General features: G+C 36.2%; 1 protein-coding gene across 2 annotated transcripts in view; it reads left to right on the top strand.

Moving 5' to 3' along the window:
* stambpb (STAM binding protein b) overlaps positions 1–19,219 on the top strand; it is a 38,597-nt gene extending 19,378 nt beyond the window's left edge. For both annotated transcript variants that reach the window (XM_028799232.2, XM_028799240.2), the window contains exons 2-10: positions 1,769–1,998; positions 2,592–2,664; positions 3,008–3,103; positions 6,019–6,379; positions 7,477–7,601; positions 9,379–9,516; positions 11,216–11,328; positions 18,356–18,455; positions 18,646–19,219. In XM_028799232.2, coding sequence (XP_028655065.1) covers positions 1,796–1,998; positions 2,592–2,664; positions 3,008–3,103; positions 6,019–6,379; positions 7,477–7,601; positions 9,379–9,516; positions 11,216–11,328; positions 18,356–18,455; positions 18,646–18,702 — 1,266 coding nt within the window. In that variant the 5' untranslated portion in view covers positions 1,769–1,795 and the 3' untranslated portion in view covers positions 18,703–19,219. The remainder of the gene's footprint in view (positions 1–1,768; positions 1,999–2,591; positions 2,665–3,007; positions 3,104–6,018; positions 6,380–7,476; positions 7,602–9,378; positions 9,517–11,215; positions 11,329–18,355; positions 18,456–18,645) is intronic.
* Positions 19,220–19,947: the final 728 nt, after the last annotated feature.

Here is a 19,947-nt window from a genome sequence, read left to right as displayed (position 1 = left end):
CCAAGATATCAAAGGAGTGGCTTCAGGACAACTCTGTGAATGTCCTTGAGTGGCCCAGCCAGAGCCCAGACTTGAATCCGATTGAACATCTCTGGAGGGATCTTAAAATGGCTGTGCACCGACACTTCCCATCCAACCTGGAGCTTGAGAGGTGCTGCAAAGCGGAATGGGTGAAACTGGCCAAGGATAGGTGTGCCAAGCTCGTGGCATCATATTCAAAAAGACTTGAGGCTGTAATTGCTGCCAAAGGTGCATCGACAAAGTGTTGAGCAAAGGCTGTGAATACTTATGTACATGTGATTTCTCAGTTTTTTTTATTTTTAATAAATTTGCAAAAACCTCAAGTAAACTTTTTTCACGTTGTTATTATGGGGTGTTGTGTGTAGAATTCTGAGGGGAAAATAATGAATTTAATTCATTTTGGAATAAGGCTGTAACATAACAAAATGTGGAAAAAGTGATGCGCTGTGAATACTTTCTGGATGCACTGTATATTGTTCTTAATCTCAGACACTGTCTCTGTTGTTTTATGACTGTCCGTACTCCCATTACCTGCGCTTACTCTGCTCATTATGGGTTTACTGTCCTCTATGGTGGGCTGTTCAAGTCTCACTGCCCATAACCTTGATACTACATGCTTGTTTTTCTTTGTTTCCCTCAATACAGCGAGGGAAGTCTAAGAGCCCTGTTCTTCCTAAACCCCCGTGATTTTCGTGAGAAAATATTTTAAAAATGATAAAATTGTGTAAAATTGTTCATATTCAGTATCTAGTTTTGATTATGCTTGTTTTTATCAGATAAAAACAAAACCAGATTGTAAACCATGTAGTGTAATAAGCTTCCACTAACATTAAACTCATATCCAAATCTGTTAAGTGTATAGTTCTGATTGTGACACAAAACTAACTCCATAGAAGCTCCATGCCATAATTACTAAAACTAAAACTGAAACTAATATATATATATAAATAAAATGTCTTTGTGAAATAAAAACTAAACTAAAACTAAAAATACACAATGAAGGAAAACTAAAACTAAACTGAATTTCCAAGTAAGGTCAGAAAAAATATAGAAAAAAAAGCTAATATAAAAAGGCAAAACTATAATAACCTTGGGGTGTACTCACTTTTGTGAGATACTGTATACAGTAAATTGTCAGTTCTCTTCAACTACATGACTTTTCTTAAGATTGACATGCTTTATACATTTGTAAAGTGTTAGATTAATGGTATCAGACTTTGCAAGGAATACCTTTTCATCCAGATAATGCAAAATTTCTAGCCTTCTTAGAGTTAAATGGCTTTAATCAAAGACTTTTGTTCATAAATAAAGATTTATCACATGGAAATAACAGGTACAGTTTGTGTTGCTCATGAACACCTAATTCAGTTTTATTCATCCCTCTGTGTTTTCACTGTAAATAGCTAGCGTTTTGAAAGCTATTTTGATTTAAAAAAACAAAAAAAGTACAGCAGGTTAGTCTTATTGACTGTGAAGACATGTATTTTTATATCAAAATATGTGACACTGTTGTGCACCTTACTATATTTTATATTCTAGTTTTATTCTGTAGCTATTGCCAGTAAGAAAATAAAGACAAATATGAATTCTATTAAATACTTTGATTCAGAGCCCAAATTAGACCCTTATTTAATGATTGTTTATAATAAATCAATCTGCTTGACATGACTTGGTCAATAATGTAAAGTTTGTGCTTACACTGTTGGAAATTATTCATTTTTATGAATATTTTTCCTTTTTGTTGCAGGTTGTGAAAGAAAAAGATCTTTTGACAATGCCAGAGTACAGTGATGTTAGCCTGACCCCTGAGGACCGGGTACGTGCTCTTACTAAAATGGGGAGTTCTGTGGATGTAAATGAAGATGTGCCTCCACGACGATACTTCCGTTCAGGTGTTGAAATGATTCGCATGGCCCGTGTCTATGCCGAGGAGGGTAACACAGAGAATGCCTTTATTTTGTACAACAAGTATATCACGTGAGTAGATTTCAAAGTTTTAATTTCTGCTTGCCCTATTTTGTATCATTCATTATTTCCTTTTGGTTAGAAATAACTGGGAAATGTGTTTGTAATGTAATATTTTAAGTAAAACATGAATAATGTCTAAGAAAGATGCATGTAAGATTTTAAGTAAATTTGTGACGTAGGATGAGCTTTTAGACATTAGTGTTTTAATGATAAGCAGAAGTATACAAGTTAGAAGAATTGTAGTTCATGATGACATGACTGAGATAATGCATGGATTGAATAGATCTGAATTGTTCCAGTTAAATGTAGAATGATCTGAATTGAGGTTTTATGCAAAAATATCCTTTATAAAATTCCTTTATAAAATGATAATTGGCTCCCTGTACATTAACTGTTATTTGAATTAAGCCAGTAAAACGGCCATTAACCTGATTTTGATTACAACAGTGCCTTGTACACCTCAGCCTACAGCACATCACATAGTTTTGTGTGCAACTAGAATGTTTTGTAGCTTCTGTCTTTATATTACACACACAAAACAGTGATGTGACACTGAAAAGTAAGTGGTTTATCAATAATTCACTGTTCTTTTCACTGTTTAGGCTTTTTATTGAGAAGCTTCCCAAACATCGCGATTATAAAATGAATATTCCAGAGAAGAAGGAAACTATGAAGGTATTTCTTTCATTCTGAAACAGTTTGGTCTGTACATTAAATGTCTGTTTATTAGCTTGACCTGCTCTTGTGTAATTGATTACTTGATTAGTGAGAACATCCCATGTGCAAGTAGTACTATTTCAGGAATTATAATAGGGTGCCAATAGATTAGGTATGTGCAATATAGTAGTAGAGTGGCCAAGACTAAATATTTATGTGGCTTTGAATAAAATCATGGTATTGGTCACCAGAATTGATAATAACCTTTTTGTGGTTTCCATCTGCACACGTGTATTCAGTACATTTTATGCTTAATAGAAACAAATCATTAATATTTCTTTATGCTTTTTGTCTTGTGTAGAAGCTGAAAGAGATTGCCTTTCCCCAGGCTGAAGAACTGAAGAAGGCACTGTTGAAAAGATACATGAAAGAGTATGAGGAATATATGGAAAGAAAGGTGAGAATTTATTGACAGAAAGCAGTATACCACCAAACCAGTTTGACACTTTTGATTCTTAAGTGGTTCCAACTTTTAAAAAGGCTACCTGCATTTTGACTGCTTACATCTTTTCGCATGACCTTTGGATGACAGTGCAGGGTCAACCATTGTACACCACCCTGGGGTAATTTTCAGGCTATGGGCTTTGCTCAAGGGCACAACATTTTAGGATACCTTCTGACAGTAACCAGATTTAAACCGACAACCTTCCAGATACCAGCGCAGATCCTTAGTCTCGGAGCCAGCCACTCTCTCCTGCATTGACAAAGTTGCACTGCATTGTGCTGCATTTAAATGTTGAGGGGATATTGGCTTAGCTAATGGTGAAGTGCATCATAGCTCATTTGGAGTACATAGGTTTGTTTTTACTATGTGCTATTTATGTAAATAGGAAACCACATTTCTATTTTTTTTTAACTAATGATTTCTCTTTGCTCTGAATCTTTAATCTTTTTCATAATTACTGTAGTCTTCACTGTCCTAAACAGTTCAATCACAATCTTAATTTAAACTACCACATTTTTCCAAGGACCAGTATTTTTAATGACTACAGTCTCAGCCATTTATGTCTACTTACCTTTCTCTTTGTTATCTTTTGAACCAGATAGCACTGTTGACTACATGTGCTATGTCTCCACTAGGCCTGGGTAAAAATATTGATTCTCCCGATTTATTGTTATTTTTTGTTTAAGCGAGTTAATATCGATTCTCAAAGTCTCATGATCAATCTTTCGTATCTCTACCCTGCTCAATTACTATATGTAGATTTTTGCTCATCTTTGTTTTAGGCATCCAATCTAGTAGATGTCGCTAATGTGCCTGTTAAGGCTTTCTATGGGGAAAGCACTTTACTGCCACACATAAAATCTTGTGTCCTTCTCAACTGAAATTAGAGCCTGCACTTAAATCAGACTGGACTTTCAATAGATTCAACCAGTTCATCAGTAAAGAACAACTGAATAAAAGCAAAGCCATATATAAGCTGTGCATCTCAGAGTTAAGTATTGTTGTAACACAACAAATCTGAGAAATCATGTATCCTGGCGTCATCCATAAACGTAATCTCAGTCGACATCCAAACGAGTAGAGCCTCCGTGCTTCTGTTTAATTTGCTTTGTGACCAAAAAATAACAGAATCTATAGAAGTTTTTATCTCTGTAAAAATATGAGACCATACACTGTTGTTGAAAACAAGTGCTTTCAACAAATGATACAGGTTTTGGAACTGCATTGTGCTATACCAACCAAAAAGCAAATGAGTGAAGTTATACTGTAGTAACTAGGCTTTATGAAGATTTTAAGCAAAGCATCACCAAGTTTCTCATGTCACTACATTAAAAACTGTGGAGGATGTGTTGCAGACAAAAGCGCTGAATGCCAGTCTGCTGTGATGGCTGTCTATTGTTCCAAAACTTGTCTCGCATTTTCAAGCTGCTGTTCTATCATGTGACTGCAACAATCCCAAGTTTGTTTGTTGGCAAATCCAATAAAGGTTTCTTCTCTTTACGCATGTGGTTAGCTGTACTGCTATGGTAGAAAAAGTTTGCAACGTGCCTCCCCTAGCTAAGCAAGCGTGCAATAGCTGGAATTTTCAGAGTTCCCTGTGATGCCAAAGTGAACATTTGTGCAAAGCAGCCAACATGAAGTAGCTGCATAAGCTGTACCACACGGATCATAATAGTGGCATTGTCAGTCATGATGGCTGGTTGTTTGTCTTTTATGTTCCATTCATCCAGTGATGCTGTCAACATGCATCAGATCTAGATCCTCATTTTAAAATGCTTCCTTTTTGTCTGAGGAGAAACTGTGAGGACACATTTTCGAGACTGATTAATTTAACTGCTACAAGTGAGCAACTGAAGATATGTATAACGTATGGAATTATAGAAAGACACAAGTCTTCCCACTGTATGTTTAATATTGAGTCATTTATGATTATTTTAAATGTCCATTAGGGGAATAAATTTATCTAACAGTTTAGATGAATGGGTGTCTACATGGAGAGTCGTAACACATGAATAAGTTACTGAATAACAGTTTTTATTTAAGAAACAATATTTGATTAATTTATAATAATATTTACAAGATGATATAAATGTTTTATAAAGTAGATATTATTGCATTGAAACAAGGAGATCCCAAAATATATATGGACTCTGATGTGGCAATACATATGTTAGTTAAATTATGGTGAATTTTGAATGAGTGCAGTGCTATGAAAAAATTGTTTTGTTTTTTTTTAAAGATCTTCTAAATATTGATGTTAACTATTTATTACTAATCAAGTATTGCTTCTTAAATATCATTCCATGCTTATGCATATGTTATGAAGTCTCTGTGTAGACACACTTTAATTAAAGTGTTACTGAAATTGATCACATTATAATTAATATTCTCTATGCATGGTTAAGTAATCTGTAAAAAAGCTAGCACTTCAAATACATCCGTGCACACAAATTCAACCAAGATAACTTCAATACTAAATCGAGACATCATTGCTGATACCCAGCCATAGTCACCTAATAGTTAGGAGTAAAGATGAAATTCTTAGTTCATGTAATCTTCAAATTATTTTGTGCATTGTGAGTGAAAGAATATTCTCATGTAGCAGTTGTCAGTTCTGTTTTTGGAATGGGCTTAAATATTGTTGACATTTGACATAGAATATCTATTATGACAAAACTAACTGTATAAGTTGTATTTTTTTTTAAAGCTTCAACCAAAATTTCCTCTAGAACAAAATATATTTACTGGCAGAAGTGACTTTTATTTTAAAGTTAATTTTGCAACTAAATGTCATTTAGTGTCCACAGGATGTACTGGTTGAACATACAGTTTAGGACATAACAATTTCTTTGTATTTTCTTAATTAGAGGGGAGAAGAGGAGGCCCTGTCTCGTGAGACAGCAAAACAGAAGGAGTTGGAAACAGAACGCCAACGAGTTGATGAAATGCGCCGCCGACAGCAGGAGCAGGAACAGTTCAATGCATTTGAGGAAATGATACGTCGTAAAGAGCTGGAGAAAGAAAGACTCCAGATCGTACAGGATTTCAGCAGTCCCAGCGCTCCACCTTTAGATGATCTCCTAATTCCAGGGGTCCAGGAGCCACCTCAACCCACCCTTCCTCAGAGTCCAACAGCTAAACAGTCCCCTCAGACACCATCCCATATAGCTGGTGTTCCACCCACAATTGATCGTTCTCTGAAGCCAGGGTCTATCATCCCAAATGACAGTGAGTCTATGGACAGTTGTATTCTTATAGTTTCATTCTTTAATGAAGGTGTAGTATGGTTTAAAAATTCTAGGTAATTCTGGGTTTTGTTAAAAATAAATATACTGTCAAGTACACCACCCAGAGTCTGACTTGGGCTTTACTGTATTTACATAGAATTATTTTTTAAACTCTGAGTTAACACCAAGGAAGTTAATTTAATTGTATTGGAGTGTATTTTATTTAATAGTCACAATATATGTTATTCTAGTTTAATTATTAACTCCAGCTTCAGGACCCTTTAAAGCAGTAGTTCTCTAAGTTACTGGATTACTTGATTTAAGGTGGGTTGCCTAAGTGATCGCCAGCACTGTGCAGTGCATTTTCCTGTTTCTAATTGAACTCATTTCACTAAAGGGGAGGATTTTTGCATTTGCTGCTAGTGGGTTGTCAGTGAACCTAAAGAGGCAAAACTGGGGTGTGGGATGATAAAGGTTGAGATACACTGGTGTAAAGAATGTGGTGCGGGCTGAATACATAAGAATTAGTGCTGATCAAATCAAACCTTAAAGTGCTTTCCAAGAGTCAGAAAATGTATGAGTCCCTGTGAAATAATAATAATGAAAGATGTATTACTAAGATTGGTTTTGGCAATTTCTATAACACTATTACTTTATTGTTTTCCTATGGCCCTAGACCCTAATTCCGAATCGCATCAACTATGTAGGCCATAAATCGACGCATGACTGTATCATCAGCCTATAAATTAATATTATAACCACTTCATCTTAAAAGCAATGCATTTGTATAGAGGGGAACATAGGATCAAAAGTAGAATCCAGTAGGGTACCTTTTATTATTTGCAGGAAGTTTAGTGATACCCTTCACACACAGAAATCTATAGAAAATTTATATACAGAAATGTGAAAGAAATTAGTATTGTTTCTCTGCTTCAGAATTTTTTAACAAGTTATATTCTTTTCAAAATGTTTGAATTTTATTTTTAGTTAGACATATTAAAAGTAACAATGAGGTGAAATAGGCTAGTTCCATTTTTTAACGTTTCTTGGGTATAAGCACATTTCTCAATTGTAGTATATGTCTGTTTCTCTCATCAGGTTGTCTGGTGGATGGTCTTCGACAAATGATGATCCCCCAAGACTTGTGTATGAAATTTTTGAAGTTGGCTGAAGGTAACACAGAGCGTGCTGTGGAGACTTGTGGCATCCTGTGTGGTAAACTGGTAAGCTGACTTAATGAGTTGACTTCATTATGCCTCAATAAGTTATATTACTTAAAATTCCAACAATATCTTTTAGTGAGCGACATTTTGAGAATAGGCCAAGAAAGATAGATCAGTTTCCAGGTACTCTTAGTGTGGTGTTCCAAAGCCAGCAAAGAAGTACAATCACTCTTACATTTCCTAGGCTTGTCCTTGGATCTCATCCTACCAGGATGTTGTTTGTACACCTTTTGTCAAAGCTCTCTGGTAGCACCTTTTCTAGATGCCCAAAGCCCTTCATTTGGGCTGTATTGATAATGAGTAGCAAGAACTCTTAAGTAATGATCCTCCCAGATCATTAGATTCCTTATTCTGTCATTGACAGTAAGCTCTGCAACTCTGTACAGGATCATAATTTTGGCATTTTATACTTAAAATCATTCTATTGGCAGATACCAAAACCATAGATTAGAATAATTAAACAGAACCGCTAATAAATTGACCATTCTTGCAAGATTGTGTCACCATTTCTCCAGCTCTCGTTCAATGTTAGATAGGTCAGGCTACAATTACTTCTACATGTGGTCATGAAGAAGACCCAGAGGAACATAACCTCTACATCTCTGCTCTGATGCTCACCAGTCATCTAATATTTAATGTCAAGTAGACAACATTACCCACAAACTGTGGAGGTGTAACTCTTAGGTGCCTAATTGAATACTTTACAAGCCTTGGCTATGTTTTGGAGTCTTACCCATGAAAATAATACATGGGAGGGGAGGCAGGATCCACTTTTAGAAATGTATTCTTGGTTTAAACAATTTTCATTGAATGCAAAATCCAGTTCTCATGCTGCCATGCAGCAGCAGTTTTGGGATGACATCCATTTAGAGAAACCCTCAGACTGTGTATGTGGCCATATCACCTATTTGGTAGATTTCTACAATACCTGAAATATCTGTTTAAAAAAAAAAAAAAGTTTATTTGCTTTCCCATGATGAGAGTAGAATATTTATTTTTGGCTTAAGTATTCCTTTAAATATCCTGGCATAGGCTCCCACAGAAAAAAATTAAGAATGTAATTTTCTGTAACAGTCTTTTGTCCACATTTTAAAAAACAAGGACCATCACTCTTGTTTGCTAATTTTAGGTCTCTACCTTAGTTTTTACATAATATCTATTTCCTGACAATATGTCAATCTCCTGGCAGCCTAACAACTGAGAAGCTGTTCAATCAATTGAGTTTCATTAGTCAGTGAAATTGATCTAATCCTATAAATTGCCCTTGGAAAGGCAAATTCAGAGAGAGAGAGAGAGACTCCCTTCCGGGTAGGTTGTTCATGTAGTGGGTTAAAAAATGGGGTAAATACAATACAAAAAACATTGAGGTAATTTCCTCAGACTAAAAATACATCTTGGGGACCACTCTGTCTACCTTTTCTAAGAAGTCTGTTTCACACTGGGGCCTAGTTATGCTTCTTTTTAAAAGTTGAGACATTCAAAATGCCTTAATACAGCTTTGAATGATCAAGACTCTTAATCTTCTCAGAATGGAAATTCCTTGATTTATTTCTTTAAACCATATCTGCTGAAATTGGAATTATTTGGTAGAAGTGTCCAACACTAAATCTTTATCAGTTTTTTAGTCATATTTAGGAATGTTTGCATTGTTCCTCAGATTAATAACTTTTTACAGATACTATGGCTTTAGATCAGTTTGCATTTGCTCACCTTGTCTTTGCATGTTGTCATTAATAATCTCATTTAGAAATAACATTTTTCTTTTCTTTTCCTTAAGACACGAAATCAGTTTACAGTGACTCATGTCCTTATTCCAAAACAATGTGGTGGACCTGACCACTGTGATACAGAGAATGAAGAGGAGCTCTTCCTGATCCAGGACCAGTATGACCTCATCACATTAGGATGGATCCATGTAAGTCATTCAGTCATTCTGACATGTACTGTATACTGTGATAACTACTGCAGTTTGACCATCATTCTTTTTTTCATTTTATCTTAGTTTTAAAAGTTTAAAGTTTGTGTATATCCATTAGACAAGCTGCAGTGTTAAGTATTGATTTTACTAATCCTTCTCACAATCAAATGTATGAATTATTTTCTAGTTGCAATAAAATCTAAATGATATCTTGAAATTGTGGTAGTTTTTTTTTCTTCTTCTTCTTTCTTCAAAAATCAGTTTCGAAATTACAATGATGTTGAATCCATGTACGGTCTAGCTGTGCCTATTTAATGAACAATCTACCTAACTTACTATGTGCTGTTAGCATGCTGTTTTTATCTTGCTTAGCTGGAAAAATCTCAACTCGCCTACCATAATATAATGGAGAAAGGATATTGTATTTTATTTAAAAATATAAACTGAGCTTGCTAGACAATTTTATATCTCAGTATTTGTGACAGATTTATTTTAAATATTTTCTTTATGGTTCTCTTATGTGGGGAAGGAGGCTATCTGTTTACATTTTTACTAAGATGTTGTATATCTACTGATTTTGTAATTATTTTTTATTATTGGATCTTTTAAAAATTAATAAAATTAGAAAAGAAAGTAACATTAATCAGCATAATATCAACCGTGTATTTACAAGTGCATATGAAGCCTGAAAAATATCAGTTTTAGAGAATATTACAGAGAGTTGGCCATTGTGTGTAGATAACAACCTACCTTAATGAAGTTCACAATAGACCTATTGATTCCATAATTATAGTCATCTCAAAGTGTTTGAGTCAAAGTTGATCTGTTTTTGTGTTTGAGATCAGACTTTGTGACCTTCCTACATTTCCCCAAATTAATTAACATTAAAAGAGTTTAACATTCCATAGTTTGTACATCTTCTAAAAAATATTTACCTTGCCATGACTTTTGGATCAATTTTTGACCCACAGTTGACATTAATGTATTTTCTGTTGTGTTAAGGATAATTTGTTTTTTCACAATCCATAAAAACAGTGTCAATTTCATCTTTTCAGCTCAGAATTGGGAAGACATTTAGTAAAGCTCCCTGACTTTACAAAAAGCAAGATAAAAAAAAAAATCAAATGTCTCATTTTTGTTTCATTTTTGCTGTCTCTCATTTTGAACAATGTGATGTCCTTTGGCTCACCATTGACTGTAATGGATTTTCTATTGCATTTAGGGTAGTTTGTTCACAACCCATAGACACCTAAAAGGGTGTGTCAGAATTGGGTCAAAAAGGATCTGGAAGGCACAGCACTTGAAGATGTTGAATGTGTGGAGTGTTATTGACCACATAGTTAAACTTATTTTGTTTCTGGGCTGCTAAATCCTTCTAGAATAAGGGGATGCTTTCATTGAATTGCTTGTATTGATGGGTGACTTCATCTGAACTTGTAAATGTTTCAGCCTGTTTTTAAATTTTGAACCCATCATTGGATGATGCAAATGATATCTCTTAATATGGGGGAGAGGATGCTACATTCAGGTCATGTATGTTGCATGTATCACAATTTTGACACCAGAGCTTCTTAATGTATGATATGCGTTAATGCGTTAATTTTAAACCATTTATGTGATTACTTTTTAGAAGCAGCAAAATGTGATGACCAAATACCAAAAGAATAAGTCTGATACTGATATTTTTATCTTCCAGACCCACCCAACACAGACTGCTTTTCTGTCCAGTGTGGATCTACATACTCACTGTTCCTATCAAATTATGCTCCAAGAGTCCATTGCAATTGTGTGCTCCCCAAAGTTCAATGAGTGAGTACTTGAAAGCAACAACCAAAACTTCTGTTAACACATTTTAAGACTACTGAAGAATAATAAAGATTGAAGTAGGGCTGCTTCCATGATTATTGGTATTAAGGCACTGTCTGTATTAGTGATTGAAAATGTCAGTCCTCTAACAGTAGTAGAAGTAGCTTCATTTCAGCATGTCTTGTTAAATCAGTGACTTTATTTGTGCTTCTGAAATTCTTGTTTAACTAGGCTTCCCATTTTCCAGTTCCTTCATTGTCACTGAGGAGTCTGAATGAGCTAAATGGGTTAGAGTTTCTTTTTCTGTGAAATGTATTGAATTTGAGTTCTGTTTAAGGAATATAGCTCACAAAGTGTAGTCTGTCTCTTTGATCATTTAATATTGAAAGTTCAGTTCTAGTAATCTAGTACAGCAGAAAGTAAATAACAGAGGGTAAGCCTTCTTATTGCCATTTACACCCAAACTTTTCCATTCATTTTATTTTCATTCAATACATATAGTAAAATAATAATAAAACTGCTAGTTCATGTATCCAAGTAAGTGAACAGCTGATAGATAAAAATGCAGAAATAGGGAAACAGAAGTCATGCTAACAGCAGAGTCATTACAATCAAGAATGAGCTTCTAGTTAGAAATACTTTTTAAAGTAAAAACTTGCATCCACTAAAGCCTTCCATATACTAAAACGAGTAGCCCTAAAGCTTTGCATGCTTTACTTTTTCAAGTAATTTTATAAACGCATTTTACTACTTTATAACGTTTTAACTTAAAAATACAACATTCCATTCAGCTGTTTTGAAGTGAGCAGTTCTATATCATTCACCAAAGGGTATGTAATTATGAAACTTAGCCACAGGTTCAAAAAAAGGATTGCAGGTGAGTTATTTATTTTAAGTTGCCAACTTATAAAATCACCTAGGGAAAAATAGAAAAAAAAAAAACTGCAAGTTAATATAAGAATGTAAAGTTCACAATGAAAAGAAGAGTCACTATGCTACTTGGTAGTAACTAAATTGCCTGACTATCCCTTTAGTTCTCTTCAGTTGGTCAATCTTTATTTTTTTATCTTTTTCTTCTTCATCTGGGCTTGTATCCCTTTGCTAGGGGTCTGCCACCTTGACGAGCTGCCTTCATCTTTGCCTATATCCACATCCACCTCCCTCAACCCCATCTTCCTCATACCCATTCCTACACTCTCCGCCATCTGAATCTCCAGTGGAGAGCAGAGATTCTTGAGGTTTCATTGGTCTTCTGTCCCTTATTTTTCTTTACCAATTGCCCTTAGTCGCACCTCATGCCATTTCTTGCATGCTGCCTTTATTTTTTCCTATTTGCAAGACCCACTCAACCCCCAATCCCCTCCCCCTTAACTGACCCCCACACATTTAAATTTCACTATCAAACTGCCACTAACTATGACCACCAGCTTTTCTTCCAGCAGTTACTTTAAGTCCTCCCTGTCCTGTTCCAAGCCATTCAAATACCCTTTTCTGCAGTTCTGCCTCTCACTATGCTATGATGTCAAGATCATCAGCATGTAATTCCCAGAGTTCACCATCCCTGATACCCTTAACAAAGCACATCCAACAGAATGTCAAAGGGGAAAGGGCTAAGATCAAAACCCTGATATAAAACTACAAATACATTAACTTATGCAGTTGACACTGCCATCATATCCCTCATACATAAATTATAAACAGGTTGACCAGCATTTGAAGAACATTCATCATCTTTAGCCAATAACAATACTTAATCTGTTATGTTCCTTTGTAGGACTTTTCCAAATCTACAAATGCATAAGTTTAGCTTTTCATCTCTCTAGACTCTTCTCCTGAAGTTACCGCACAATATACATTGCATATACATTCCTTTTCCTTAATGAACCTGTCCATCCTCTCAGTTGCTCTTAATGCAGTGTGTATTGCTAGTTCTGAATTTTTAATCATTTTTACATTAAAGTAACACTGTTATAGTTCCTACAGTCTAGTACATCTCCCTTGTCTTTACACAGAAGAACCAGCTCAGTCTTTCTCCAGTCATCTGGAATCTTTCACCTATCCCATACCTCTCTTTAGTTTCAGTGGCCTGTCCTCCTGTGCTTTTGCATTTCACACTGCACCATGGATGAATCCGCTGCATTACCTGCCTTCATCTTATATAGTGCCTTCTTAATTTTTAATCTTCTTATCTCCATCACTGGTCTTTCTACCTTTCTAACTGTTTATAGTTGCCCCCCTTTTCAGTAGTTGCTCATAGTATTCCCCCAATGTACTCTTAATATCTCTCTTATTTTGCAGGACATTTCATTTTAATCCTTAATTACATTTCTCCTTCACCTGTTTTACACTTCCAGTATACATCCTCCTCCACCTCATTTGCTCTTAGTAAGCTCACTGCTTTCTTTGCCTTCCTATTTTGCTGCTTAACTAACTTCAAACTACTCCAGTTATCAGATGTTGTTTACATTTTGGAAAAAGATGGTCACACACACCAGTCAAAATCTGTCATTTTCCAAATGTATTCTTCCTCTTTGTTTCTTCTTTCAAATCCAAATCTATTATGGTCATCCTCATATAAATCACTCCCTTTTCTCTCTCCCATTTATATGTGTGCCATGGAAATTATCTCTCCATCCCTCCCCCACTTAGACTTCCAGCTCCTCTTCTGTGTATGCTGATATTACATTCATGATTCAGTTGTCCAATAATAATCTTACAGTTCTTAAAGTAATCCATCACAAACCATTCAAACTTTTATCTGCTTATGCCTCCATTTTTTCACTTTAATTCCTACACCTATTGTTCCATTCTGTTATCTACAATAATATAATTCAATAACATTTCCTTTCTCCATAGCATGTGTTCCCTTCCTCCTTGTTTCCTACACACCTCGTAAATTTATTCCCCTATTTTCTAACACATCAATATTTCCCTTGCTCTACCTGTCATGGATACTACCTTCCAAGTACCAACCACAAAAACTCCACTATTTGTCTCTTTTCTTTAACAACACTCGTGTCCTCTGTGCTACCCCAGTCCATTTCTCATACCAGTAGAGGGATGCTGACCCACTTGGAAAGCGCTAGCATTTCTAACATTCCTGTACTAATCAGACGTGCTTATTAATTTGGCATCAAGTTTGCACCGCGTTAACTTGCTGACATCAGCCACCATTTTCATCAGTTCACCTCGCCTAAGTAGTTTAGCTGCACAGCAGTAGCTTTCTGCCTCCCCTTTAATCCTCTTTTACTTACTTTAGCAGAGATATTCAGGTTTTCCGGCCCTCTCCACCTTCTACCATTTGAAAATACAACAGTGCACGTGTATGAAGATGCGGTAGTAGGTTTTACTGAATGGATGATTGACCAGGTAAATTTTTTACTGGTCATTTTCAAGTTTGTGATGGGAGCACATGATGGCAATCCCAATAGAGCCTTTACCAGCATTCATGAGCATTTACACTCCTGCAACCTTCATTTTATAATGTTACACAAATAACATGCATCATCACAGAGCAAATAACATTATCACAAGTAGCAGCAGTATGTAACTACAATGGAAAATATGGAGCAATAGCAATAGGTAAACTGAATTGCAGGATAAGTTGATTCATTTTTGGGTGAAACTCTCAAAGACCTCTAACTAACTAGGATAGAATATAGTGTGGTAATGACAATAATATCTAAGGCTACGTCCACACTACGTTTTCATTTATAAATGACATTTTAAACCAGAATGATTTCCATCCATAGTAGTATTTTCATATAATTTAAGAACATATCTCTGTTCACACTAAAATGTCCCAAAACCTATATGTTGTAGATGTTCTCCTGCACGTGGTATGCTTGCACTGGTGGAAAAATTCTTCAGGGAGTGATGTATGACTAGTGAACAGTAAATAATTTGCCTTTTATGTTTGAATGTATGCAATATTCAAATTGTACAAAATACAATTTAGATGTATGTAGTTAAGCAACACTACAAGCAACATGGAAAGTAATTCTTCTGTGTCTACTGTGTTGGAATATGGTTTGTTTCTGTGAAGGTGGATCAATTGGGGAATAAAAAACTGTAATGAGTAGGACCCAGTCAGAGAAGGGCCACATAATACGTGTGAACCAATCACAGTGTGATTAAAGTCTGAGTTTTCAACAACTGCCTTTTCACTATTTAACACTGAAACACTGAGGCCAGCGTTTTCAGAGGTATTCGACTTTGGAGAGTGTTTTCAAAAGTATCCATGTTGAAAAATGTCTGCATATTGAAACTAAAAATTAGTAGTCCGGACAAAGTCAGAAACTGTTGAAAGTCTTAATTGAAAAAAAAAAAGCTGTTAATGATTCAAAGAGAAAATGTGTCACTTCTGGTGTGGGATTGAGCAGTCTGCTGATAACTTCTATCACTAGCAGTGTAAAGACGTGCTTCTTGGTTACAGTTTGCTCTGAGTGTCTATCTTTGTCCTTGAGTGTCTGTTTCACACAGCTGAAAAAAATCTGCTCAAATCCTTTAAAGACAATTAAGAATTGAGATGACGTAGGCCTACAGTAATCCACACTAACATGGTTACATTTGAAAATGCAGCATTTTCTTTTTATTTGTTGTGGCCTTCCATCTACACTGAAACCTCATTTTTGACCATCAAAAGCTAGTCTTTTCTAAAATGTTCACCAATGCTTATAAATTTTGAAAATTCAGGGTCTCATGTGGCAATGGATGGGGAAAACAAATTGTCATGTGTTTTAAATTAAATAGTGAATTCAATTTTCTTGTGATTTGATTTTCACTGTAGATCGACCTTTCCTAACTTGTGTGCTTCAGTTGACGTGAAATATGCCTTGAAACACACCAATACTTTGCCATATTCATTTTGGTAATCTGTATTTTCCATGGCTTTCACTACCTTTATACTTGTTTTTACCCTTTAAAGCAAACTACGAAATTTAGTTTAGTGTTGTATTCATACTTGCATCACTTGATTAATTTAGAGTTTGCTCTGTAAACAAACACCTCTCTTGGCTGAAAAATTGTGTATGTCCAGTAGGAAAGAGTCACCCATTTTGGCATATCTGAAACAATCTGAAAACGTTAGTGTAGACATAAAAAAGCATTTACATACAGTGGTGTGAAAAACTATTTGCCCCCTTCCTGATTTCTTATTCTTTTGCATGTTTGTCACACAAAATGTTTCTGATCATCAGACACATGTAACCATTAGTCAAATATAACACAAGTAAACACAAAATGCAGTTTTTAAATGATGGTGTTTATTATTTAGGGAGAAAAAAAATCCAAACCTACATGGCCCTGTGTGAAAAAGTAATTGCCCCCTTGTTAAAAAATAACCTAACTGTGGTGTATCACACCTGAGTTCAATTTCCGTAGCCACCCCCAGGCCTGATTACTGCCACACCTGTTTCAATCAAGAAATCACTTAAATAGGAGCTGCCTGACACAGAGAAGTAGACCAAAAGCACCTCAAAAGCTAGGCATCATGCCAAGATCCAAAGAAATTCAGGAACAAATGAGAACAGAAGTAATTGAGATCTATCAGTCTGGTAAAGGTTATAAAGCCATTTCTAAAGCTTTGGGACTCCAGCGAACCACAGTGAGAGCCATTATCCACAAATGGCAAAAACATGGAACAGCGGTGAACCTTCCCAGGAGTGGCCGGCCGACCAAAATTACCCTAAGAGCGCAGAGACGACTCATCCGAGAGGTCACAAAAGACCCCAGGACAACGTCTAAAGAACTGCAGGCCTCACTTGCCTCAATTAAGGTCAGTGTGTTCACGACTCCACAATAAGAAAGAGACTGGGCAAAAACGGCCTGCATGGCAGATTTCCAAGACGCAAACCACTGTTAAGCAAAAAGAACATTAGGGCTCGTCTCAATTTTGCTAAGAAACACCTCAATGATTGCCAAGACTTTTGGGAAAATACCTTGTGGACTGATGAGTCAAAAGTTGGACTTTTTGGAAGGCAAATGTCCCGTTACATCTGGCGTAAAAGGAACACAGCATTTCAGAAAAAGAACATCATACCAACAGTAAAATATGGTGGTGGTAGTGTGATGGTCTGGGGTTGTTTTGCTGCTTCAGGACCTGGAAGGCTTGCTGTGATAGATGGAACCATGAATTCTACTGTCTACCAAAAAATCCTGAAGGAGAATGTCCAGCCATCTGTTCGTCAACTCAAGCTGAAGCGATCTTGGGTGCTGCAACAGGACAATGACCCAAAACACACCAGCAAATCCACCTCTGAATGGCTGAAGAAAAACAAAATGAAGACTTTGGAGTGGCCTAGTCAAAGTCCTGACCTGAATCCAATTGAGATGCTATGGCATGACCTTAAAAAGGCAGTTCATGCTAGAAAACCCTCAAATAAAGCTGAATTACAACAATTTTGCAAAGATGAGTGGGCCAAAATTCCTCCAGAGCGCTGTAAAAGACTCATTGCAAGTTATCGCAAACGCTTGATTGCAGTTATTGCTGCTAAGGGTGGCCCAACCAGTTATTAGGTTCAGGGGGCAATTACTTTTTCACACAGGGCCATGTAGGTTTGGATTTTTTTTTCTCCCTAAATAATAAAAACCACCATTTACAAACTGCATTTTCTGTTTACTTGTGTTATATTTGACTAATGGTTAAATGTGTTTGATGATCAGAAACATTTTGTGTGACAAACATGCAAAAGAATAAGAAATCAGGAAGGGGGCAAATAGTTTTTCACACCACTGTACATTGGTTTTTGTTCTAAGCCTTAGTCTTCAAGATTTAAGATTAAACTGTTGTAGCGCAGCATTCACATTCGTAATGCCCTAGTCTCTTGTCTACATCTTTGCTATGCTTTCACTTGTAGGATAAATCTGAACTCGAAAGCTGAGGCGTACATTAGCCAGATAAAATGCTTTGAGCAGGTCACCGTCATTGGCCCCTAGGAAAAGCAGAAAAGATGTTAATTTTGTAACACTTAATTTGGCTTAGTTAAATAAAACAGTGTGTGATGTAAGTGCATGTTTTACTTTTATTTAGGACTGGTTATTTCAGACTAACAGATTATGGAATGGAAGAGATCTCCTCGTGTAAGCAAAAAGGTTTTCATCCACATCCTCGGGAACCCCCACTATTTGCGGTAGGTTTACTCGTTAGTCTTTCTCTATTCAGTATGTTTGCTTTTTGTGCCACAAGGTGAAACTATTGACCCCAGTATTTGTATTTTAATATCCTCTGAATAGGCAGTCTTGTTTGTTCTATAAACCCTCACTTGACGTCACGTCACTGAGTCCTTCGCACATGCTTAATTAAACCTCTTTTGTCAACAGACATGTGGACACATAACAATCGGTGAAAGCAGTCTTACTGTTATGGATCTGCGATGACACCTGCCGTCTCAGTGAAGAGTATTGCCAATCTTTGGGAGAAGCAAGAAATGGGCGCCCTAAATGAAGTGCAGCCGTAACATCAGGTTGAACCTTTTGAAGTTAAAAGTTCAGTTGCCTTGGTTGACAAACAAGTGGTCATGTTACCAGGGACCAGTGCAACTCACCCACTGAAGATTATTCTGGAAACCACTGTTGTGTGTTTTTAATATGTAATGCACTTCAAGAGGCACCCTTTAACTTTGCAGTGACGCACTTTTAAGAAGAATGCACTCAAAATTCAGGTTCATTTGAGACAATACTTTCTCACGCTCAGGGCTTTAGCTTTGATTTCCATTTGGAATGCTGCCCTTACCACGGTATCACCGAGTAGTTTGTCATGTATTTATTATTTATGGTCCTCTCAGATAGGACACAAATCCATTTATATGTGAGACTTGTGAAAGAGTGATTGCAGAGCAAACACAAGAAGTTAAGTCATTACTTCCAAATAAATCTTTGTTAGTGATTCTCTAAATGTATTAAGTTTGTGTTTTTTATTTATCTTGATCTTCTTTTAATTAACTTGATGTTTTGTATTTTATGTAGCACTTTTTATAGCAATCACCTTCACAGAGTAGATTGATAGATAGATCCTTTATTAATCCCAAGGGGAAATTCACACAGTATATCCCACTCAAGATAAAAAACACTGGTCAGCAAAGGTTTTGCTTCCTGAGCACTTTTGGGTATATCCTATGGATTTTGTTCTGTTGATTGAAGGACAACATGAAGCATTTGCTCAAGGCGTGCTCCATTACACATAGGCAGCTTGCTGGGAACCATGAAATTTGGAGACTGACCACGTTCAAAGGAGTCTGTCACTTGGAACGACAACAGATTCATTACCAAGAGAAGAGTGTCCCAAGATCTCTGTGTCGACGCCAATCTACTGTGCATGTTGTGTAGTTTGTCTTACAATCTTGCCCCAGGGCCTGCCTTTCCCGAATTGGGCTGTTCTATAACCAGTGTACACACAAAAGGAGCATTGTCAGAGATGCACAAATGGATGGACAGCATCATCGTCAGATTGATGGACAGCCATGTCTGTCTGTCGTGCTGATCAGGAAAATCCCCTTTAATATTTTTTTTTTTTTTTTTGCAATTGCCTATTTTTATGGTTTCCTCTCATAAGTATACAAATACAGTCCAACTGCTACATCTGGAACATCTCAAGTGATCTAAGAAGAGCGGCGCCACCACTAG

This window comes from Erpetoichthys calabaricus, chromosome 1 (genome assembly GCF_900747795.2).
Source record: "Erpetoichthys calabaricus chromosome 1, fErpCal1.3, whole genome shotgun sequence".
NCBI classification, from domain to species: domain Eukaryota; kingdom Metazoa; phylum Chordata; class Cladistia; order Polypteriformes; family Polypteridae; genus Erpetoichthys; species Erpetoichthys calabaricus.
Note: the sequence above shows the minus strand (reverse complement) of the source record. Positions and strands in the feature narration are given on the sequence as shown.